General features: G+C 37.9%; 1 protein-coding gene across 10 annotated transcripts in view; it reads right to left on the reverse strand.

The window, feature by feature from the left end:
• Nucleotides 1-25,444, reverse strand: part of COL19A1 (collagen type XIX alpha 1 chain) — a 189,340-nt gene that overhangs the window by 120,359 nt on the left and 43,537 nt on the right. For 7 of the 10 annotated variants that reach the window (XM_065835269.2, XM_071806921.1, XM_071806920.1 and 4 more), the window contains 3 exons: nt 21,760-21,813; nt 5,196-5,249; nt 621-665 (listed from right to left, as the gene is read on the reverse strand). In XM_065835269.2, coding sequence (XP_065691341.2) covers nt 621-665; nt 5,196-5,249; nt 21,760-21,813 — 153 coding nt within the window. The remainder of the gene's footprint in view (nt 1-620; nt 666-5,195; nt 5,250-21,759; nt 21,814-25,444) is intronic. The other 3 variants (XM_065835270.2, XM_071806922.1, XM_065835265.2) reach the window with 1 other exon arrangement.

The following is a 25,444-nucleotide window of genomic DNA, read 5'->3' on the forward strand; positions in this document are numbered from 1 at the left end:
GCAGGCAATTCACTCAGAGTCAGATGTGTGCAGGAGACAAAACTTGTGCTAACTACTGTGTAGATACACAGAAGCATATCAATGAAAATTAACCTTTTAAACTTAGCAGTCAGTTATGCTGTAACAAATGTTAAATTCTGCCATTGCAGTTAACATATGCTCTTAGGAAAAAAATGTGTAAAACATTTAGTAGCTATGATCAACACAGTAAGTTTCTATAAAAGTGCATTTGAAATGCAAAGAAGCAATAATGATGTACTATGAATATCTACAGATCATCTCATCATACATTTCTTATTGTATAAATAAACATTTACTAGTTACCATAGAAATAAGATAGCAATAGACACTACTGGAGTACAGAGGTTACGGTTCTGTTAGACTTCACTGTTAAATATTGCCTTTAAAAAAAAAAAAAAGTGTTTCTAAAGGAAACACTGATGACACTGGTTGACAAGCAAAAAAACCTTCTTCTTAAGCATTTCAGGAATCATTTACATAGCAAAACCACAAGAATTTTACTTGTGAAAGAGTTAAGGAAGACCTTCAGAACAAAGCTCTACTTGGTTTGCCATATATCAAAACATTAACCTGAAAATAGCATGGACAGAATAACTTACCTTTTCACCTTCTTCACCTTTACTACCCACAAAGCCACGTTCACCCTGGAATACAAAACAATAATATAAAAAACTCAACCATAAAAAAATCTTCAAATATTGCATTTTTTGAAATAGTTTTATTGTACTGAATTTTCATTATGAGATTAAAACAGAAGAAAAAGTTTTGATACTGATTGTCTCTCATTCAAAGAGGTGTGAAACCTCTATGAAAAAATGACATGGCTTTCCACAGTTTTGCTGATTATCAGCAGTCAATCATTTTTGCTTTCAGCCTAAGGGATCTTGTTTTAAAAATCCTGAACTATTCATTGATGTTAAACCCGCTTATTACAGTCTGCTATTCTGCTGCAGAACCAGTTTTAATACCTTTATTCCTATTAATACCTTCATTTTAGTTTTTCAATATGACTAGTCAGCTCTGAAGGTCTCCAAAACCCAGAACAATTGAGAAAAATATACAGATACAATTTACTGAAAGAAAACTTATTCCTTTAACTTTGAAAATGACATCCAACTTACTCAAGTATTAAAAATGACAACAACAAAACCCCCAAACAATCAAAACTAAAAAATAAACAAAACAAAATCTAACCAACGAACCCACCCCCAAAACACAAAAGGGATGAGTTTTGAAATAACGAAATAATTCAAGTGCAGCCTATTTCAGCAGGTTGAATTCTTTATTAGAGGATTAAAAAAAAAAAAAAGACCTGATATAATGCTCTTCCAGCTCCAATTTTCCAATTTGATATCTTTTAGCTCACAAAAAAATCTTACTGTGCAATCTTACTATGTTAGTCTTTGTCAAATAGTCAGCAGCCTGGCTATATTGTAAGAAGAGTAACACCCACTTTATATCTTTATTAATGTATACTTGTATGTTTCGTGAGATGTGCAGACATACAGCCAAAACCACCTACTTGTAGCACAAAAACTATCTAATAAAAAAACCCCAAATAATCTTTTTTTTTCCCCTCAGATCACCTAGCAGGAGACAGTTTACTTGTCTTTGCCAGTCTCTAGAATTCAGTCTCACTGCCTCAGTGCAACACACATGATTTTTACAGATCTGAGGATGAAGAGACTAGAAAATAGCATATGATGGTCTATAAACTACTTTCAAAAAAATAGAATGAGCAATGTCTAAACATTCTTTCACCCTTCAGAGAGCATCATTTCATTATACAGAAGTCTAAGGTTTAGATGGGGTTAACTAGAACATCAGGCAACAACTTGTGAAATTTCTAGCAGCATTTGGTCAAATCTTTCAACTGCTACAGCATCATGTACTTCACATCCAGAAATTAAATTCAAAGCTTTGGAAATGTGCAGACAGATAGATTACCAAACAGTTCTGGACTTTCCATCAACCACCTACAGTGGCTGCTTTTTTGTTGTTGTTGTTTTTTTGGCTGTTGTGGCTCATGCAATCAACAGCGTAGATATCAATTTTAGAATCATGCCCAAGAGCAAGCATGCAAATTGAGATCTAGTGAAATAACCTTCCATACATCCTCACCTAAAGATGAGTGGTTAATTGCTGAAATTATTTCTGAATGTGTGCAACTTCTGTTCTGCTCATCTAGTTTCCCTATCTGATGAAAGTTAGGACCAGATGATCTCTCAAGCTCCCTTCCAACATGGCTTGTTCTATGATTCCAGTTCCTCTCTAACTGTTGGACATACAACAGGGATAATGCCTATTCACTTTTGACAGATTTCTAGAAATAGAGTGTTTTCTTCATTTAGCTTTCCCATTTCTGAGACTGCCTATCCTGCCCTATTCATTATATAGAAATCATTCTTAAGAGTAAAAATTTCTCTGGTTGTAGATCGTACACCTCTGACAAGAGTCTTGCTCTGGCTTCTCTGTAGCCTCCCAGTACTTACAGGTAGCGGTGGGTCTGCATACAACCCTCCCAAGCGGGGGAACCCCACTTGTGACCAGCCGCCAACTTGATTTAACTCCACAAATCTTTGGGCCTCGCCATCCAGTCATTTTTTTTACCCAGTGAAGAGTGTACCCATCCAAGCCATGAGCAGCTATTTTCTCCAGAAGAATGCCATGGGAAACAGTGGTTGATCAGGCATGATTTGCCCTTGGTGAATCCATACCGGCTATTGCCTTCTAGTCCCTCCTGTGTTTAGAAGTGCCTTCTGGGATTTGCTATATAATTTTTCCAGGAACAGAGGAGAGGCTGACTGGCGTGCCGTTCTCTGGATCTTCCTTGAAGATGAATGTGATGTTTTCCTGTTTTAAGTCATCATAGATCTCCCCTAGTCACCATGATCTTTTGACAATGACAAAGGGCAGCCTTGCAGTGACACCAGCCAGCTCCCTCGGCACTCCTGCGGTGCATACTGCTTGGGATCTTGGGAATGTCCAGTTAGTTTAAGTGCTGCTTAACACCCTCCTCCCCTCCAGTGGGCAGTGGTTCATTCTCACACACTCTGCTAGGAGGCTTAAGTAACCTGGAGGCCTGAGGGCAAAGTTTATTAGTGAAAACCAAGGCTAAAAAGGCATTGAGTGCTCTTGGCCTTTTCCATGTTCCTCATCCCATTAAGCAGTGGGTCAAAATTTCCTTCAGCCTTGTTTTTGCTATGGATGCACTTAACAGAAGCCCTTCGTGCTGACCTTCAAATCCCTCATTAGTTTCAATTTTAACTAAGTCTTTGGTTTCCTACCTCTATTGCCACATGTTTTGGCAATGTTTCTATATTCCTACTGGGTAGCTCACCCTGGCTTCCAGTGTTTACTTTCTTTTTGTGCCTGAGCTGAGACAGGAGGTCCCTGTTCATCCACGCTGGCCTTCTGCCATTCTCGCACAACTCCCTGCACATCGGAGTGGACTGTTCTTGGCCTTTTAGGAAGCCGTCCTTGAAGATCAACCAGCTGGGCTCCTTAGGCCTGCAGGACAGTCTCGATCACTCCTTGGCCTCCTCTTTGCCTGACTCAGCAAACTTAGCTCCTTAAAACTCTCCTCAAAGGTCTTGTTTTCTAGGTTCCTGAACATACATTAGCTCCCTGCTGGACCTTGCCTGGTTTCTCCACATCTCTGGAAGAAGTGAGGGTGGAAGCCCCCCTAGACATGACACAACACACCAGATACAGCACCACCAAACAAAGGGGGGAAAACACTTTCACCTGATCTGCCAGCTGCAGTTTTACTAACACAGTGTAATATGTGGTTCACTTCATTTCCAACAGAAGAATGCTGTAAGCTTCTATCCAGACTCCTGTCTGCCTCTAGGTCATTTTCAGCAATGCTGCTCCTCAACCAGCCAGTTCTCTGACTGTACCAATATAGGTGTGATTAACTAATTCCTTCTTTTTTTCAGAAATACATTCTAAGTGCCCAGATTATTTTTTCACATATTTGAATTTAAAAATTATTTCCAATTAAAGAAAATAAGAAATACAATCAACAGAAAGCGCAGAGAAAGACGTTCAGATAATTTCCACTTGACAGAATTAAAAACATAATACTAGCCACTGGTAAGTTACTTCAAAGAGTTCTCATGCTGCAGAAATAAAAACTTGAAAGCTGAAAAATCACACAAAGATGACTGACTTAAATTCTCCTTTCTGTGACAGAATTTTCACATTGTGTTAGGCAAAACATTTCACACAAGCTTTTAAATGGACAATCGCTGATACCTCATCTTGATACTCACTGCAGGATTGCTGATATGATTTTCAGAGTTTTAAATACATCTACAGTACAAATCAATGAGATCTTGCCTTTGAACATATGAATTGATAGAGTATGGTAAGCATGTTGCGGGGATTCAGTGATAGCTTCCTTGTCTGCAGAGAATCAATTCCTTCCTTCCCTTTGTGCTATATTGTAGGAAGTATCTACCCTAAAGATATACAAGTAAGACCTTTACATCAAGGTCATGGTGGAAAACAGTTACTTGAAATTTTAATATTTACAAAATAGTGATTTTGTGTGTGTGTAGTCCGTTAATTTTTGGAACCAGTAGAACTATTTCCCTGAGAATTTTCTAAAAGGAATTAGGAGGGCAGACACATATGACAGTAAGATTTAATTCCAAATAATTGTGGTTAAACACAGCTGCAATCAACAGAAAACCAAATCTGATAATGAAGGGAATCAAGCAACTTTAACAAATATCAGCAAAGCTTATAATACAGATGTTGCTTACTGCAAGTTCTGGCCTTCCTACAATATTTCACCTCTGGAGAGGAGCAAAAGATTAAAATGGAAGAGTGGAAGAAGCAGTGTTATCTCTCATCTCATTTTGCTGAGATTACAAGACTTTCAAATTTCCAGTGTTTGAATCTGCACAGTTCTGAGATTAGGCGATTGCTCTTAATGCAAAATGATATTCACAAGCAGGTTTGTGCCACTGTACCACACACCCTTTCTCTTTCGAAAGAGAAGCTGATAGTAAACTTCCCCTGTCACATTATAAAACTCATTAACTGGATACGTAATTCAAATACAATTTATGTAGATACGGGCCAGCTGGTGAAAAGGATGTGGAGAGTGAAAATGCATAAAATGTGACTGTTCGTTGCTGACTTTTTTTTTTTTTTTTTTTTACCTTGGAACCAGTAAGACCAGGTATGCCAGGAGCACCTACTAAGCCAGCATCCCCCTGAAACAAAATATACATAGCCATCATTTTACAGACCTAACTCATAGCTGAGCTAAATCAAGACAAAAAGACATTTATTGCTTCTCATTCCTTTTCTACAGAACAGCTGAACTGATTTCTAGGGTCATTTATGTCTGTTGAATTGTATTTGATTAAAATACATTTCATTTCAAAATAGCAGGCAATTAACAATTACAGGTTATCTAATTATGCAACAAATATAGCAGTAGATTGCTTCAGACAACTGGACAGCAAAAAAGTTTAGAGTGTTTGGATCATGTGAAAATATTTTTTAAGTTTTATTTCAGCCCCTGATACAGAAAACAATACTTCACAGGGCACTTCAATCCTACCCAAGTACCTAAAATCCCAAAAAAGATGCCATGGCTTCCACTCTCTTCCTGAAACCTATGAGGTGCTTGAGGCCAACAGTTAAATCGTGAAGTCCCACAGGAGCTGTACCCATGAAGGAGATCACTGGTTTCCAGGCTCTGCTCAGTCCAAGGGGAGTTTCAGATCTTTGACCTTCTCTAGGGGAGTGCCCACCCTCCCAAGCTGAAGGAAATGCAAACCTTGATGCTGTGCAACCAGGCAGACAATAATTTGTTTCTCCTGCTTCCTAAGTGTATGTTCTGTTCACGTTGTTAAATTACTGCTCCCTTTACCCCCATTTTCTGAAAGAGCAAAATAAGTCAGCTGTACAGTTGACTATTAGTCACCTTCTGCCCCCCAGATGACTGCTCATGAAAGCTAAGAATCTGATTTGCGTTCATAAACTCTATTCAAGAAAAGAGATGCTTAAAAGTTATGCTCAGCAACTGAGCATAAGTACAAACAAGCATCTCGTTATATAAAAAATGTTTTTAAAGGGTAACTATCCAAGCTAAGTAACATGTTAAACTTCATCTTCAATATCTGAATAGGGACTAGTTGAGCAAAAGAAAAAAAATAGATCAATAGCTCTGAGTTGAAAGCTACAGCCAATGCAATTCTGCATTCAATATAGGGCTTTCCAAGGAAAATATACAGTTAAAAACCTAGCAATATCTCATTTAGAATTAAAATATAAAATATTGCAGCAGTTTTCTTTTGCATTCCTTCTTAGGAAAGCTTGTTAAACAATGAGAGACCTAGTGAGAACCAGGCTCTGCCACTCAAAGCTGAGAACCACCCTCCAATTACAGATTCATGAAATATGCCACTGCGAAGTACATTAATTTTGGTCTCAATAAATCTAAAGTTACTGAGCTAAGTCCTGTTAGAAGAATTCGTCTGTGCTCATACGACTTCAAGTAGGAGCTTAGAAGACTTATTAAAGGAATGTAAAATCAAATGCTTTCTCCATTCCATTCATGGGTCTTAATTCCTTGACAGAAGTTTGTCCTAGTAACTCGCACACCATCCAATTCAGTTTTCTAGCCAAACCAGAATCCAGTAACAAAAGAAAGTTTTGAAAGTTCACTCATTTGATTTCAAGCCAAGAAGAAGACAAATGTCTCACAGACACACAAAAAGAACAGAGACAAAGGAAAAGCTCCAATCTCTCTTAAGAACAGAAAGAGCCAACAAGAGAACAATTACTCATCAAAATGTTACAAGTAATTAAGCAAATAAATACAAAGCACTCATGATATACGACAATTAAAATACAGCTTAAAATAGTTTGTTAAAAACGGCATTTTTCTAACTTCACTTGTGGCACAGTTTCCAACATCTTCCTTCCAGCTCCCTTGTGTAAAAATAGATGCTAGCACGCAAGGGAAAAATTCTAATTAATCAACAGCCCTTCGCTTTCTCCAAATTTACTGCATGAATTCAGAAAAATTCTTCATAATCTAATAGTTACCAGATAATAATATATCATCTTCCCTGCTATATTGGATCACAGTAAGCTAGAAAAAACAAAAGCAACCAAACAAAAAATCAAACAACTCACTGTTGTTTTGTTTTGTGTTTTGGTTTTTTGTGGAGACAAGCCACAGATGTTTTGCCTTGCATTGTTTAATCAGTGCAAATGATTATCTCTTCAACACAACAATGCAAAAAGAACCTCCCACATCAACAGTGATCTTATTAAATCTCAAATGATTAATGTTGCGACTGCTTTAACTATTTTGGAAACATGCAGCATATTTATAATCATTGTTCTTAATGTATTTATCATTTATTGATTTTGCAGTTTGTAATCAAATCTCTAATTTCATAGGGTGCTGCAGTCCAGTTTATAGGTGAAGGTTTTCAAGATGGAGTAAGATGCTTCGGATCTGTGAACTAGCAACTTTCTTAGAATGTATTTACATTAACTTAACCTTGATTTCTACATGTAGCTTCCCCCCACCCACCAATAAAAGACTTTCACATTAGAAAATAAAAAAAAGAGATGCTATCTTAACATACCAGTATGTATGTGCATTGGTTACTTGTACTACCAAACAACATGGTGCCAAAAATGAATTAGGCATCACATTATCCAATCATTAAAAAAAAGAGTTAAGAGAAACTTGCATCAATCACCTGGAATGTGTTTTGCTATTTGGAACATTTTAGGTATTAACATGATTTATAATGGTAAATGTTGGAACTTCGTGGGATTCTCTTCAAGGTTGGGAACATTTACTGTAAAATACCTCAGCATTTTGCAGATGATTCTGCAAAATTAAAACACAAAACAAAACCAAACCAAAAACAAACCCCAAACCACAAAAAACCCCAAAACAACAAAAGCAAAAAAACCACACACATACAAACCCAACCAACCAAACAGATACAAAACCACCAAGAAGCAGTCAGATGCTTCTCCATTCTCAATATGTAAACCAAACATTTTTATTTTTAAATTTAATGGGGCACTGCCAGGAGCTTGATTTACAGAACAGGCTTGCTACTCCAGGGTTACTAGCAAGGAAACTCATCTTAATAGAAGTAAAATCAGCACAGGCAAACACTACTTACTGTTTTGATAATTTATGGATATGTGCCTTCCATTACCCTGAGTATGCCAGACCCTTGGAATAATCTAATAGCCCGGTGTTTTAAAATGAGGACAACTATTTTTAGCACTGCAGAAATGGAGTGGAATGTTCAACAATGTACTGTCAGAGGGCTGGAGCACGTACAAGCCAGTCCAGGGCCACCAGCAGGGGCAGAGCCTCGCCTTTGACATGTAAAAATCCCACACCAATTATAGCCCATGATATGACACCTTCCCTAGCCTACTGGAATATTTCCTTGTTTCTTTAAACAGGCTCCTGTTAATGGTTAGGATCACCTGGTAGAATATTAATTACATAAAAATATATTCAGGTGATATTTACTAAGACTTGCCCCATGAATCTCCTGGATTAGCCATGTCAGGAAGTTTTTGCTAAATATTATGACAGGTTGGTTTCACTGTATCTACTGATCCTTCTGCTTGCACTCAATTACTGCTGAACTGCCAGCACTCAGCACTGGCTGAGTCCTTGCTCAGTGCTGGTCTTGATGCAAACTTGACCTGTGTGAGAAAGAGAAGATCCTCCCTTAAAGTAACCTCATGAAGAAGGGCTTGCTATGGGTCAGTCGTTTGTTTCCTTTGCTCTGTTCTGCTTCTAGAGCAGCCCCAGCAGACCAGGTATGCCATGGTTTGACCAAGGGGGTGAGGGCTGGTCAGAGGACTCCTGTGCCCTAGTGATCAGGGCTCCTCTGGCTTTTTTAGCCAGAGAAAGGCAAATGAGAACAGCCCTACTGTTCTCATCTACACTTCATAATATAATCTGAGTTCAGTAGGCAGCATTTTTTCCTCATTCCCAACCCTTCCTGATACCCACCTTTGGGATAAGTCTGTCCATTCAGGCACCTAGGTGTTAATAGATTCCAGATTAACAGCTTTATCCAAATTAAATGACACATGAAAATTTAGCTTTCAGTGTTTTGTATACAAACTAATTAATCAGCAGCCAGAGGCAGTTCAGAGCTTCAGAGAACATGGCCACAGGGCTCCTTACTCCAGATTGTGCTCTCTTTAGTTGGCATTGTTTCCTATTTTTTTTTTTTTGCTATTCATCTTTAAAACAATGCAACTCCCACAATTTCTACATTCAAATGCATAAATCATACATATTTCACAAATAAAGTGCGTAATTAAAAAAAATTGTTTATATATTTTGCTCCCACAAATTATTTTCACACAAGATGAGAAGTCAGAGAAGCTGTTCTGAAAAATCAGAGATTAAAGGATCACTCAATTTATTTTCATTAATAATTACAGGCCAGCATACCAATTTTTTTTTCTTTCCAAAAACAGATAACAAACTGACTAAAACCTTTATGATATATGTGAGAGAATGGTTTTCTTACCATTCAAAAAACTATCAGCAGAGGCAGAGGCTCTGCTGTGAGGAGGTGTTCTTTCTGCATTTGGCAAATACATGTGGCATCCACCACTATCGCACATCCTTGACGAAGTGACAACTGCCTTCTTCTTGACCTTCTTCACCAAGAAGTGACATCTCAGTTCAAAAGGCACATTTCCAGTCACAACTCTTAAATGCCACTGATTTCAAACAGAACAGAAGCGGACTGCAAGGAACTCAACAGCAAACAGAGGAGAAAAATGAAGGCAGAATGAATTATCGACACATAACCCAGATCTTGGGTAGTTTGGGTTTAGCTTCTCAGTTTTGAGAGGAAACTCATTAGCCTCTGTGGAGCCCACAGGGGCTGTAATGATGCAGCTTTACAAGCAAGTGGAAAGTTCTAGGCAGTGGAGAAAAACAGTGGAACAGGACAGCTTCTCCTTGTTTTGTCTCACTGTGTCCTAGAGCCTGAATGGCCTTTACAGTTTTTTCCTCTGCTCTTAAGACCGAGTCAACTAACAGCTTTTTTAATGGTCCATCACCCAGTTATATCCTTTAGGTAAGAAGCACACTGTAACTTACTATATAGAAATGGATAATGTTTTTTTGGTTGGTTGGTTTTTTGTATCGTGCAGTGCAGACATGAACTGAACATGGGCTTGAAAACAATCCCATTCAGTTGACCTGCAACACCATCCAAAGACTATAAGGAAAATGCAAACAAAACCCATGAGAAGGCTTCCTGTAGAGTACCGAGGATGAGCAAACAGGTTTCTGGCTGCAAAAGGTTCTCAAAGATTCATAATGTCTTATGGATGAAGAGTTTAAAAAATTAAGTCTAGCCAATTGCATATTTCTATCATCTGAAGCAAGAGAGTAGAAAATTTTTGAAGTTGTCTTGTACTCATGGACAACTGATTGATTTTTTAACTATGTTTTTTCCCTTACAGTAGATCTGTCAAAAGAAAAATTGCCTGACTTACACACACACCATCTATTGATTTATTGTTAATCCAACCATAATACATCATTAAAGCAAAACTAAACCCAATTAAAGTTGCAACAGAGCAGAAATTCATCAAATCAGCCTTCCTAAAATAATAGTTGAATTGAAATGATGTTAAGTATAAGTTTAAAAGTATTATCCAATATTAATGAATTGTTGAGATATTTTCAAAATAATAAAGTATATAATGACTATTATATTTACAATAATAATTGGAGCCCAAAGTTTACATTAGGAAGGTAAACAGCATTGGTCAACTTCTTAGCTGTCAGAGACTCTTCTTTGCTGCAGGAATTGTTATTCATATCATTCATTTCCATAACCTGAGGATTCAGGAGGCAGATTCTCAGTTGGTACAAATGTCAGTTTACACTAACAAAGATCTGTGCTGCAGGCCATTAAACACTATTAAGGCTAATGCCTAACCAACACAGACATAAAATGCCAAAAAAAAAAAAAAAGCCAGTAGCAAAACTAAGGATTGAAGGTGAAACAAAAATAAATAGACTGCATATAGACTGGAATTTCTAATCTAGGAACTAACTCAGATCAGTACTTGTTCTGGAATACCATATTGTTAAGTGTGCTTGTGGAGCTGCAGCCTCCTAATCAATAGCTGATATTGATTCCGGATTAATAAAGCAGTCTCCATTTACAGTCAGAAGTTTAAGACTTTCTGAAGAAACGTATCTCTTAAAAAAAAATGCAGTTTGACATTTGAGGTATTTTGGAGGTGGCCTAGTATTTGGATGAAGAGCACATACCAACCAGGATTTCAACAGAACATCCCCTCCGTGAATTCGGGATCAGATGATCCAGTGTCAGCACAGGAGCCCTGGGAACTGCTCCCTAAGGGTATGTCCATAAGTTTTCATTACTATCAATTCTGAGCAGCTTTGTGGGGAACAGCGACATTTCGGCCTACTAGAGTTGTAACTTTTCCTTTCAGCCCCTGAACCTCTCTGAGCTTCTTAGCCTAGTCCATATCCCATGTCTGGGATGCCTGAGAGAAAGAAGCTAGTCCACTACCAAGAGACACAGGGTCTCCACATGAATTTTTAATCATCCTTTCACTAAAACCCAATGTTTATTTAGAGAACCAACATTACTCTGACAGCCATTTCTCCAGCTGCATTCCTTTCTCATTCTTCTGACGTTCAGCAGTACTGCCAGTACACTGTATTCTACGGGCTGGTTTTTCTTCTGGCTATTTCACAATACTGGCGTTATAACCCTGTCACTGAAGAACCACACATTTTTGTTAACAGTTCCTGAAGTCTCACTGTCTTCCACCTCATGGATTTGATATCAGAAAAGAAAAATTCTCAGACTAAAGTATGAAGAAATGGGGGTAGGGGGGAGACAAACTGGCCACCGTCGCTGTTACATTACACATCCTCCTAGCTGAGGCTCTGAGAGTTCGCATTAATCAAAGATGGTTAGTAAGAGCATCCTGATACTCTACTAGTAATTTCCACTGCTGTTTTTGCCAGCAGAGTTGCTATTTGGTGACTTTCTTGCTGCAAACTAAAACAATGTTTTCTTCCTTTGTAAGGGAAAATTGGAAGAGCTGCCATTCGCAACAAAAAGGGAGCACAGAGAAAGAGGTGTTAATTCTGAAGAAAATGTATCAGCTAACTAGTTTCTCAGTTAAAAAAAAAAAAAAAAAAGCTGGCTTGTGTGAGGTACTTGTTAAATACAAATCAAACACCTGTCAACCAGCTGGGCTGCCTGTGTCACTGCTGAGCCATCTGCAGAAACACACCCCGAGCCAGTTGCTTTACTTAGCGTGGCCTGGGAACAAGAATCCATTAGATAGAAAGTCAACAGTGGAATTAGCAGCACTTTTTCTTTTAGTGCCCTTCCACTTACTTGTTTGACTTCTTGTGTTTCTATTTTTGGGAGCCTCATGCCAGAGCAACAGTGCTGACTGCTGATTAGACAAGACTTGGCCCAGCCTCAGCGTGTCACGTTGATTTAATCAATTCAGACTTGAAACGTGTAGTATGAACCTTAGGTGTTGATAAACACTGTCTAGCAGTGGGAACTAAAGTAAGAAATCATTTTCTTCAATACCTATGAATGATTTTACTATACGAACAAAAAGTAGGTTTTGTGTCCAACAACTTGGTATCTATGAATGAAAAAACAAATGAACAAACAAAAAAGATATGGAAATTGGAATGTAAAACTTACATTATATTGAAGTGGAAGAAGTATATTAATTGACATTAAAAATTCACATTTTTGCTGGATTTATTTAAATAATTATACAACTAATACAACTTACCTACCAAAAAAGGGCAAGGAGCTACTAGGTCACAAGTTACAGCAGCCAACAGTACTATCTATAACCTCTGTACAATGTGTACTACATATGAATTTTCTATTGCACGAGGTTAACTGTTGTTTTTTTTTTTTTTGTAAATCTCATGTACTACTTGTAATGGAAGTTCTTGGCCATGGAGGAAACATTGTTATATATAAACTCAATAAATTACAGAAACATAAGATATCCATTTTTAGATTATCCTAATACAGATCAATAATTCAGCAGGTCCTACATCTTTATTTGGTGAAGTTAAATATCTAATGCCTCAAAAGATTAAAAAAAAAAAAGAAAAACACATCAGACAAGCTGTACAAAGCTGTACAATGCTGCAGTACAGTGGGAAAGTTCCTTCCTCCCTGATTAGTCCATCTCCTGCAACACAGTGCTGCCAACTTTTAAAATGCTAAGTCTTGCAATGACGGGTATTTTTCTCAAAGTCCTGCTTTCTGATGAGATGTGAAAAGCTCAGAGTATTATTTTCACAACCTACAGTCTCGAGCTCTCACAACTGAAGGAGAGGGAAAAAAAAAAAAAGGGCAAAACAAAAACCTATGTGCCACAGAAACCTCACAGAAAGAACCCAATAAATATAATTTATGAACAACTGAAGAAAAATCCTCAAGCCTTCCCCTGCCCTTTCAAAGTCCGTAAGGTCCTGACTGAAGCTTTTGAAACACAGTTAAGAATCCCAGAGCCAGGCAGGCTCACAGCTGGAGTATTCATGAATCTCTGATTAAGGAACAAAGAGCTGCATTTAACGACTTCATTATTTAACAACCGCATTATTTTTTACTTCCACGTCCTGTAACAGGCTAACAAAGGCCTGTCCTGCATGGCAGCGTGCCACCCTCAGTTTTGCTCCCAGCAGCCCAGACCCCTGTAAAACGGCCGGTGACCTCTGGTTTCTTTGTCCACACCTCACATGACAATAGCGGCCGCTGCACGCCAGGCCCCGAGGCTGGACACGTTCGGCTGGTTATCACAGTTTCATTGCAAATACCAGAGGGTACAACCTTCCACCCCCATTCTTATCTCACCAGTGTCACTCGCCTGAAGGAGCCCATGGCTTTGATGCTGAGCAATACAGGCATTAGCGTCTGGCTCCCAAAACACATTTGCACTTTTGTTCTACTGAGACGCACTAATCTGATTTTGAGGGAAACCACAAGAGGACAGAACACAATGCCACAACTCTCCTCAACTGGGTTAGCTGACAAATTCAAGCTTTTTTTTTTCCTTAAAAAGTAGTGATTCTTTAATTAAAAATAGTCTCCGCTCACGAACAGTACACAACCTACAGCGCTCACTAGTGCTGTTCTCTCTAGAATGGAAATAACACCCCAGCAGTGTCACTGCACACAAGGTAATTTGATTCCAAGGAGCTTTCTATCGAAAACCAAACTGAACTGTTGTTGTTTAGCTTTAGGAATTGAAAAACCAGAGTGCTCAACAGTTCCTGGAGTTGTGAACTGCAAAAATCACCTAATAAGGCAAAAATAAGTCAGCACAGCAGACAGCTCTCTGGAATCAAATTTATGATCAAAGGCAATTCAAAACACTTCCTTCTAACACTAAGGAGAGAGCGAGAGCAAGCAAGCAAGAATTATACATGCTGAAGCAGTGAAACAAGTTTTGGAAAACATAATGGTCTGAAGTCTATTTGCCAAGTAAGATTTTTAGAAAGCATATTCATGTGTCAGAGAGCTACTGAGAACTACTGTTTTCATATTGATCCATCTCTTAAAATCAGATGTGTGTTAATTATACACAATCACTGAAAAAACAAAACAAATACAAAACTCACACCAAAATTGTTGCTGTAGTAGATGGTGTCCAACTGCCTGACTTCCAAAGGCCAGCAATTCCCAGAGCCAGGCTTTAACTCAGTGGTAATAAAGCTGCTAACTGGAAAACCACTGTCTTTCTTTTTGAGGCTAATGTATTTATTAGTTTACCTATAAAAAACTAGTTTTAAAAAATATGCACCATATTTCCTATTAAAATGTTGTCTTGGCTTTACATTTTTACAGCTCATAGTTATCCTACTTTGAAAAGCCTTCTCATGTGAAATCTTTTTCCTGTATTAGTGATTATACTTTTTATCTCTGTTGGAAGCTCAATAGTAAAGCAGTACAATAATTTTTCAAAATCTGCATACCTTGCACAATTTATGTTCATATCTGATCCAAAAATATTGAAATATAACCACTAGCAATGACAGGAGCTCAGAAATTGGATGGCAAAGAATGAAAGACAGACAAACTGCACAAGGTGGCTTTAAGTAGCACCAATCCAGCGTTCCACGTGCATTTTTGGAAACTTTCTCAGAGATGCTGATGAGCTACTTCGGAAATATCCTGACCCCTATTAAGGATCTGTACAGCACATGAAATGTGGAAGGCACTGTGCCCAGAGATCTTTTGAGACAGCTGCGAGGAAAAGACTGCATTACTGCAAGCTCAACACCGGTGTCTCCTCAGATTTGTACATTTGCATGCGTGATTGATGCTCCAGGAGCATATGCTGAACTGACATAATAGGCCATATATCCACGGTTCTTCTGCAAAGTCAAATATGCCGTGGAAAATTCTAGACAGGGTTTCCATGGTCTAGCTAGAGCAATGGGTTCTTCATGATGACTCAATTTGATTCGGATGTACGTTCAACAAGTTTCCGGTTGTGGATTTTATGACATAGCTGGCCCTGAAGACCTGACCCTGGAGTAACTCAGTACAGCGATGGGTATTAAAATAATCTCTGAAAGCAACTTGAAGTCACACACTATACTAGCATGTCATTTACATTTCTTTTCAAAATTTTAAAGTAGTGTAATACATATTTAAATCATGCTGGAAAACAAAACACTTGACATTTCTAAGCCATGTTTTATATTGAGATCCTGAATTCAATTTCTTAAAAAAAAAAAAATAAATCTTATAATGCAGCAGTTTTCCAACTCATTTTCTGAGGTACCACTAAGGGAAAGGGGAGATCTTCCCACCAGGCAATGCAAAGTAGGCTGTTCAGGAAGTGTTAAAGTTCCATTTTGATGCAGCATGTATACCACAAATGGTATGTATATCACATTTTGGAAACCTTTTTACCTGTACCAAATATAAAGAGAAACCTATTACCAAAAGATAATCAAATTTAACAAGGATAAAATCATCAGTATTCGGTTTCACAGTCAGCCAACACTGAAGACAGCATACTGATAATGGACTTCAAAAAACTGAAGTTATAACCATCTCATACAGTTAAATGAGAAAAATGCCACTACAAACAGCTTTATAGATTCTAGCTGAGTTATATTCTAGCTCACAAAATATGTAAGTTCATGTACACTCTGTTGGGCCATCATCACAAATACATGCAAGGGAACAATCCTTTTACAGATATCCACTGCACAGTTTAATGTAAACCCAATCTCATTTTCATGACTCTTGAAGTACAAAAAGCACTCATACAGTTGGTAAAACTCTTGAAATGTACACTCAAGGGTTTTTTTGCTAGTCTGATTTAGAATATAAATCTAACTTGTGCAGTGATAAACATTGTTTTTATTCACATAAGCATTTCTTTCTCCTTTCAGTTTGTCTAAACTGTTTATTTTACTAATACACTGTGGGAACACCCATGCAGTGCAGTAGCAAATGCACAGCATATTCAGTATTTCACTGCTTCTTCAGGCTTATTATGCAAAACCAGCTACTTTAAAAAGCTTACTCAATATATTTAATAATTTAAGATGTTTGTTCATAATCTATATTGCAAGAAAATTGTGTAAAAAAACCATAACAGTAAAGCTAAGCTATTTGAAATTCAAGTATTAAAAGTGAACAGTGTCACAAGTATTTCACAAAATGTAGCTTAAGAAACATAGATGCACCATCTCATCACTATGAATTGTACACCATGAACCACAAGAAAGTGATTACTATGGAAGTTAGGATAAAGGGGAACAGAGAAAAACAGTTTAGTTTGGTAAGTCTTCTGAATTTTCTAAATTACATTTCTGTCTAAATCAGTTCTGTTTTTCAGAATGTAATGACCAAGAAAAAGTATTTCCACACTCAAAACAACAACAACAAAAACCCAAAAAAACAGATATGGAACAGTCAAGAACAGAGCCAATTACTCACCTTCAGCAGCTTGAGTCTTTTGAGCCTTGCTGCCATCAGCAGCTTCTCAGAAGCTTAAGAGCTTTTCAGCTGGCAGGACCCGTAACACACATAAGCCATAACTCCCCAGTAGGCTTAGTACTTTGTATCAAAGTACGAGCCATGGTGGCAACCTGTCTCTCAGACCCAGGAAGACTCCCCCTAAACTTTTCAAGTACGCAGAGATTGTCCATCCCCTAAAATGTGGTATGTCAAGACAGTTGAGATGTTCATTTTGACTACCAAGGCATCACAGATCAACAAAAAAACCCAAACCCAAACAGAATTAAATCACCTAGCATCCAGGACATCAATAAATTTTTAATTTGGAGCTCCATTGTCCTGGCATTATACACCCAGAAGCAAAGAGAAGGAAAAGACTCATGTTACTCATGCTGAGTGACACAAGAAGTGCAGGCAACAGAAATATCTCAACTATACAGAGGCAAATCAAACCCAGGGTGTTCAAGGTGATGTTTTTTTTTTTTTCTCTTCTCCTCAGAGAAGCTCTGAGAACACATTTTTAGGGCTGGAATACTTGCTATTCTCATCATGGTTCAAAGTGTCAGACTCAAAGTTGTCAGACTATTTGAAAGGCCTACTGCAAAAGGAGGATCCAACACACGTCTAGCACAAAGTCTAATTGTTTCCTAGGCTGGAAGAGCAGGAAGACTCACGCTGTTCTCTCAGAAGACAAAATGAATAGCAGCGAACTTGACTATCCTTATCTCTATCGATTCCCCAGTAGGTGCTACAGAAAGGACCTGCACAAATGTAATGTGTATGGAAGTAATAACACACTATGTCTACAGTAAAGAAGAAGCCTATGGATTCCCACCAACAGGAGAGTTCTCTTACCATTTCAGTATGAAAGGAACACTAGGAAAATTATCACAATTTTTCAACAGAAATACTTTCCAGCAGTGTATCGACCTTGCTCAGATTATACCAGTGGTGTGACCCACAACACAGCAATGGTATATGAAGACCATTCTTAAAGGCAGAGCCATCAGTTCTTGTTGTCATAACGAGGTTATTCTAACTGTTAATTAGGGTTGCCTAACTTGTGGAGCCTGATTTGCAGCAGATAGGTGACTGTCATCCTGCACCTTAGAGCGCTCCGGTCACCTCAGACTGGAACAGATTTAATTTTTCAGGCCATATACCCAGCACCCTGGCTGCAATCCAGTTATACAACATGGCTTCTGAAGTGCATCCAGAGACAATTTCACCTGCTAATCACCGAAAAGTAAGTAGGCTAACACACTGTTTCCTGCTATGGGATTGTCATATGCAGGATCAGGAGCTGGACTCGATCCTTGTGGGTCCCTTCCAATTCAGGACATTCTGTGATTCTATGATTGTTTTGTCCTCAGACTCTGCTGAACACCTCGAGCTGGCCAAGGCATAAGGCCTCGTACACATAGTGATTCTGATTTACCGCATTATTCAAGATCTTATACCATAATTTGACATATCTTGAAGAAGTATCCCAGAAGGCTCAGCTGCAAACCAGTCCTGACTGCAGGAAGGCGATCACAGCAATGTATTCCACATGTTCCCGTAGTCTACAATTGCAGTTTCTTTCCAAAGAAGCACTACAGCCCTTTTATTTTTTCAGAACTATAAACCTCCTAGAAGTCTACACCACTTAGATCTGCACCTATTAGCCAGGAGCACTGTTGCAAAACCACTCCAGCATTTAGTGAATAGGAAAGCATGTTGTCAGTTATAATATGTCTTAAAAATGACAGAAGGCCAAACATCGCATTTGAAGACAGACTGAAGATATGCAAGATACACAAGCTACTCTTCACACTTTAGATCCCTGAAAGTCAAGGACATATATAAAGTCTTACAGACTTCTCATTATTTATACAGATCTCGAAAATTAAGTATATGACCATGGAGCATTTTCCTGGGAGATTGTCCTGGTAAGAGTCTCTCAAGTAATAAAGAATACTGGATAGGATTATTCTAACTTTAACTTTTCACTACACTGTCAGGTACCTTTGAGCTAATCACTTCTACAGAAAAAGGCCTTCTAACAGCCAAGTTTATCTCACTCTGAGATATGAGATAGGCCTAAAATAGGCTAAATGGATTGATATTGTTACTTACTCATAGCAATATGAGTAAGATCTGCCACATATTTATTCTCTGAGTCTTTCCCCAGAGAAAAAAGTAAGAACAATGGAGTATTGCAGTGGACAGTTTTTGCATTTATCAAAAAGAGCCCCTCTGCTTTCTGAAGCCTCAAACTGCATTTACATTAAAAATTATTGCATTTTCTCTTTTTCCTATTTCTAATAAGGAACTCAGGGGGAACACCTGCATGAAACTCAGAAAAATACAGTGCAAAACCCCCATAAATATAGGCAAACAAATATATTAATAGGATAAACAAAGAGTAGCAGCTCCTGAGAAGGCTCTTCCAGCAATGCACAGTCTACGCCTCAGCTTCCTGAAACGTAGGAGATGCGTTTGTATGTAACAGTGGTTAGACTGGTTTTATTCCTTTACTTCGTTCAGTTGTCTTTGAATTTGTGTACATCTTTAGCACCCAGAACATCCCAGAAAAAGGAACACAAAAATAACAGATGCACACAAATTCACATAACTCTTAAGGCACCAACTGAGAGACAAAGCAGGTTAACACTATTCACAACACCAGGAAAATAAAGTGATTTTACCTCTGGAAAGGAGTTAATTATTCCACACAGCACTATACCACTCTACATAGACATGACAACTCTGGCTAGCAGAAGCGGGGTGGCTGGATCTCAGTTTCTTTATCTAGCTATACACATACAAATTATTGTTTTGCCTTTTTTTTTTAAACAGCTTTTGTTCTTGCCAGTTTCAGATCCCATGGTAGTTCATCTTTAATTTAAAACAACAGTATGGCTTTTATACAGTCTGAATTTGAAGAGTTTTAATGTTCAGGAAGAGTACAGTGTCTTGGTATTAAATACGATCTGACTGTTGAGCCTTACATAAACTAACAGGAGCTTTGGGATTTGGCCTGACAGTGAATCTGCAAGGCACTAAGCAAAAAAAACCCAAACAGTATTAACCATGGAAACTGTAATAATAACATGTACTGGAAAAGCAGCATAGCCTGGTAATTTTAAGGAAAGATAACATCAGAGAAGGAGCTACAGAAAGACCCAAGGGAAAACACAGCTTCATTCTAGATCAATCTCATTCAATCTACAGTGTTCTACAATAACTCTTTCCGCTAATTCACTTCTGGGAGCATAGTAAAGTAAAAACTGTCTAGCTGGATCAAAACACAGGTTTCTCTAGTCAAATATATGACTAAAATTGTGGCAACAACAGATGCCCACAGAAAAGTATGACACTCCATGGATATTTATACCATCAACTTTGTAATAAATTTTCAGATCATTTAAATCCTGTGGTGGAGTGTTCAAACTGTAATCATGTAATAGGAAGAATGAGCCCTTTCTATCCTTTTTGGACTTCCTATTATGATAGGCTTGATGCTCTGGTTTGCACACCGAAAAGGATAGATAAATAAATAAATAAATAAATCTCTATTATTTTTTTCTGTTCCATACATATAACAGCATCAGCAACAAATATCACTATTTAAACTCATCTCTTTGGTAATATCATATATCTCCCTCTCGCTTTTAACAAAACACAATTTGAGACAGAAACCGTAAGTAAACCATGATAGTTTCATAATTCTATATACTGTTTATTACAGGTTTTAAACTTGACACTTGAAGTAAAACTCTACTTCTTTCATTACTTAGAGATCTGGATAATTACAAAATAAACCAAAACCTCTGCCATTACTAAAATGTTTCATATGCGTGACATTACAGCATGTCAACCAGTAAAGCACAATACTAAAAGTCTGAGCCTCTTGCAGCAACAGCTGCGTTTAAAAGGCATACTTATTTATGGCACTGAAAGAACAGAAACTTGAGGTACGTAATGAAAAAGAGGACTTAAATCATGAGACTAAAGATACCACTGATATTAAAGAAAAAAATAATCAGTGAAGTGTACTAACACATATATCTGGAGAAATTCATTCATCTATATATTAACTGGCTTCCATGTATAGGCAGAAAATCCTTCAATTGTTACCATGGAACAGAAAAAATATCACAAGAGACTGAATGATTAGAAATTCCAGCAATACACTGTTTCTTCAGTGTTAGGAGGGGTGTATTCTATACTAAAGACTTCCTCTAACACAGGTAACTAGCTCTGAACTCAATAAACCTATACAACTGTCTTCACACACAAACATCCTGAAATGACGTGAAACTTCTCCTCCTGAATACACAGCTAGGCTTATGTGCTTGCTTAGCCACAGCTACTCCCAAGTCTTCGCTTAGAAGTCAGTGGTGTTTATCTCAAAGCTCTACCAAGTGGTCTCTTAAGAGCATAAGGGATCTTTTCTAGGCTTGCAGACCATAAACTGCACAGTAGAACAAGCAGCTTCCTTTTATTTGTGTACAGCCCCCTACTTCCAGAAAAGAGAAAAAAAAAAAAGAAAAATGCCACACACACGAACCCCAAACAGAAACAAACAGGTTTTTTTATCCTCCCATTTTTGTACATAGCTACAGATAAGCCACTGACATAATTAACCCTTCCCATGAATCAAATTACATATTAATATACACGAACATACCTTTTCACCAGGAAGACCAGCAACACCATCCTGTCCTTTTGCACCCATTTCACCCTACAAAAGAAATTATTCTGTTAGAAGTTCTAAAATACTTCTGAAGTTGACAACTACTACTCAGGTCATACCTGATTCAACAGAAAATCACCTCCTGCCCTGTTTTTGTCATGTTTAGTAACGTAACAATTGTGGAGGAGGATGCCTTACATATGACACAAAAGAAATGCATTTTAAAACACCTGTAATGCCAATTAAGACCCTCAATTGATAAATACTTGCACATGCACATTTCCATTAAAAGCAGGTCTGCTGATTTTAAGTGATTTCACTGCAACAGCAGAAAGAAGTCAAGTGGGTCCATTTTACTGAGTTGGATGAGCTCTACACTGAGAAAGCTCAACATGGAATACAGGTTTCTTTGGTTCAAAAGTCCTCTGCCCACAGTATTTTAAAAGATGCTGTTAAAACTCAGTTCCTCTCTTCCTCCCTGCTGCTCCCTCAGAGAAACCAAACCCCAAACCTTGAGAAATCTAGAAGAACATTTTAGTTTTAAGAGACAAATGGTCAACGGATCAAGAGAGATCTGGAAGATCCCTGCAGCTGCAAGTTGGATAATGAGCCTTAAAGATGATTGAAGAAAACATCAAACAAAGAAAATTTGCTTAATAGTGTCAAATATAAGGGTTACAAAGTTTAAAATAAAAATTGGGTGGATACTAGAGGAATATAATGAAAGGACTAAAACCATATTATAGTATTCATTTAAAAAGAAAACAAAACATTAGTTTCATCTACTTATACCAAGAAGAGAACATTCTCTAGCAAACAGAAAATGCTGCAGCCTTTTTTGGAGTAATCAAATTCTCTATGAAGAAAATGTCACTGGTTTGAAAAGAATTAAGTACATCAGTTTAGTCAATAAACCCACTGTACAGTAACAAATATCCATTTCTCATTATCATCCCAAGTGGGATACATACACAGTGCTGCAGTGACGGGTTTTTTTCTTCAATAACATATAGGACAGGAGATGCTTAGCAGCGTAGCAGAAAGGCTTTGTCTAGGCCACAGAATGTCCATGTTGTGTTCCCTGTGCAGCCTGTGAGTGCTCCTGCACCCCTCGCTTGCCGGACCCCCAGCACCTGCCAGTGCACTGTTGGTCATAGGATCTGCAGTTGTTCCAAAGTTCGCAAGAGGAGCATTAGGGACGGCACAAGTGAACGGCACGCAGCGGCCTGGTCTCTTTCCTGAGAGCGAGGGGACGAAGTTCCTATCTGGGTGACTGTTCCAGCATTTTATGTGAGACTGTCCTCATATAAAGGGCATAACCATTTATTTTTTTTTTTTTAAATTAAAATCACTTTAAACCTGATGGAGAGACTCAGGTTGTAATTTATGTAGTTATGCTACAATAACATCAGCTAGGCATCCCAGAACTCAGTATAAGAAAACCAAACAATCACAAAACCCCCTACAAAACCCAAAAATCTGAAACAACTTCATAGACATACCGCAGTACCCTCACCTTTTCAGCATAAACATAATACCTCTGTTCTGAAATGGAGTTATTAACCTTTCTGAAGTGAAGAAAGGAGCAGTAAGATTGGCAAGAAGCAGTACATAACAGCAGCATTTGCTATATCCCAGAACAGCCATTATAAAACATTTAATCCCTGGTAAAGGAAGGATTTACTAGACATGCTTTTCCTCAGCATTCCCTCTAGGCTGGCAGGCAGCAGCTGCTGTCTCAGCACATTGTACTCCAAGGTGCTTAACTCTCCTTTTGCTTTACCCAGGGAACCTGTGAATGGGATCCAGGGCTCTGGATGGCAGTCTCAGTTAAGTTCTGAGCATTCAATATTTTTCTCTCTAGCCTCAAGGAAACAAACCAACCAACCCAAAATAAAAGAGCACCATTCCAAACGTAAGTTTAAAAAGCTGCTCAGAAGTAACAATGTTCTGAAAGAGCATATAAGCCACCTCCTATGGCCTTTTTATTCTAATATTGGAATGGTCTTGTTAGCTCCATCTCAAAAGTAGACCAAATCCTGTGCCTGCAAATAGCACGAACCCACTGGCACTATGAGAGATAACCACTGGCCCTGGTTACCTTCTCTAATCACCCACAGAGTGACCCTCTTATCTATGCACGCTCTGTTCCCTTATGCCAGTTGCCAGTATTTTGATAGATCAAAACCACTTTGTTATATTCAGTGGTGTATTTTTATGTACTGTATAGTCTAAAATTATACAGCCTGCTACATGCCAGAAAGCCTTTAGCATTTATGACTTACTAGCCAGTTAACCAAAGTATGCTTACACTTGTTCCGCTCACTGCAGACGGACTCCCCACCTTGAAGTCAATTATTTTCTACTGCAAATTAGACAATTAAGTTATATCACTATCTTGTAATCCTGATTTTAAGAACCATAATCTGAAAGATACTAGGTTTTCATGCTTTTATTCAATGAGTTTAAAAATCAGATACTATATATTGTACAACCTATGATAGTATTCACACAGGCAGCATGACAATAAAAAATGAAAAAAACAACGGGCAAATGCATTTTTAAAAGAAGTTTTGCCTATTTGGTTTGCATAATGGCATTCTCCTTTGCTTCTGCAGAACTCAAAGTCCTTTACAAAAGTGAACAACCATCCTGTTTCTTAAATAGTAGATGCCAAAAGTATAAAATGAGATGAAAAAAACAGGGCTCATGATCATCGGGCCTACATCTACCCCATCTCTTTTATGCCTTAACAAGAGTAGTCTAACTCCCGACACACACTGCAGTTGAGCTTTTCAAGTTTATGAAAATAAATTACTAAGAATGAGAATAAAGAATTGCATTCACTTAGAACTACCAGAGCCAACAGAAATATATGCTGCCAGAAAAACAATTTTATAAGCTGGTGAGCCCTAGCAGTACAATGCTGGCATTTACAGGTTATGAGGTACACTCAGTGTAACAACATTCAAAGACAGTACCACAAGCTTTAAATCTACTGGTAGGATTATTTACTAAGGGTACCAGTGAAAATCCTTTTCAACTGAGCACAATATACTTATTGAATAAAATAGTTAAGCTACATCATATTTTTCAGAGGTGATCTCTTGCAAACAATAGGATGACTACTATGTTTTTTTGACAATATTTATTTTGGTAAACTCAAGAAAACGGGGTGGAAATTCAGCAGGTTGAAATGGAGGAAGAAAAAAAAAAAAGACCTATGTAAACTTTCTGTAAAGCAGAGCCAAACTAAATTCTTAAAAAGATATTACAGACAGCAAACATGCTTCTTTCCAATGATACCATCAACCTTCTATCTGAAGTGGAAACAATTTTGCACCTATGAGAGCACCTGCAGTATGACACTTGTGATCATTTTGTTACATTAATGATTCAGAGAGTTCCAAAAGCACTTGACCTTTACCTGTTTGCACCATTCAGCCCTATTTAATGCACCTGTCATAGAATTAGAAATGATATGCTATTGGCAAACACAAAATACAGTAGATGGATTCCTGTACCACACATTACTATTGAAGAGTCATGTACAGCAAAGATAGCCTAAAACCATATGTGGTGACAGAATGACAAAGTGATAACTATTTAAGTTAATAAATTACAGTCCTATCTCACATAGAACGAAAAAACATTCCTTTAAGAAAGTATTTTACTTAAA

The sequence above is a fragment of the Patagioenas fasciata genome, chromosome 3 (assembly GCF_037038585.1).
Source record: "Patagioenas fasciata isolate bPatFas1 chromosome 3, bPatFas1.hap1, whole genome shotgun sequence".
Classification (NCBI taxonomy): domain Eukaryota; kingdom Metazoa; phylum Chordata; class Aves; order Columbiformes; family Columbidae; genus Patagioenas; species Patagioenas fasciata.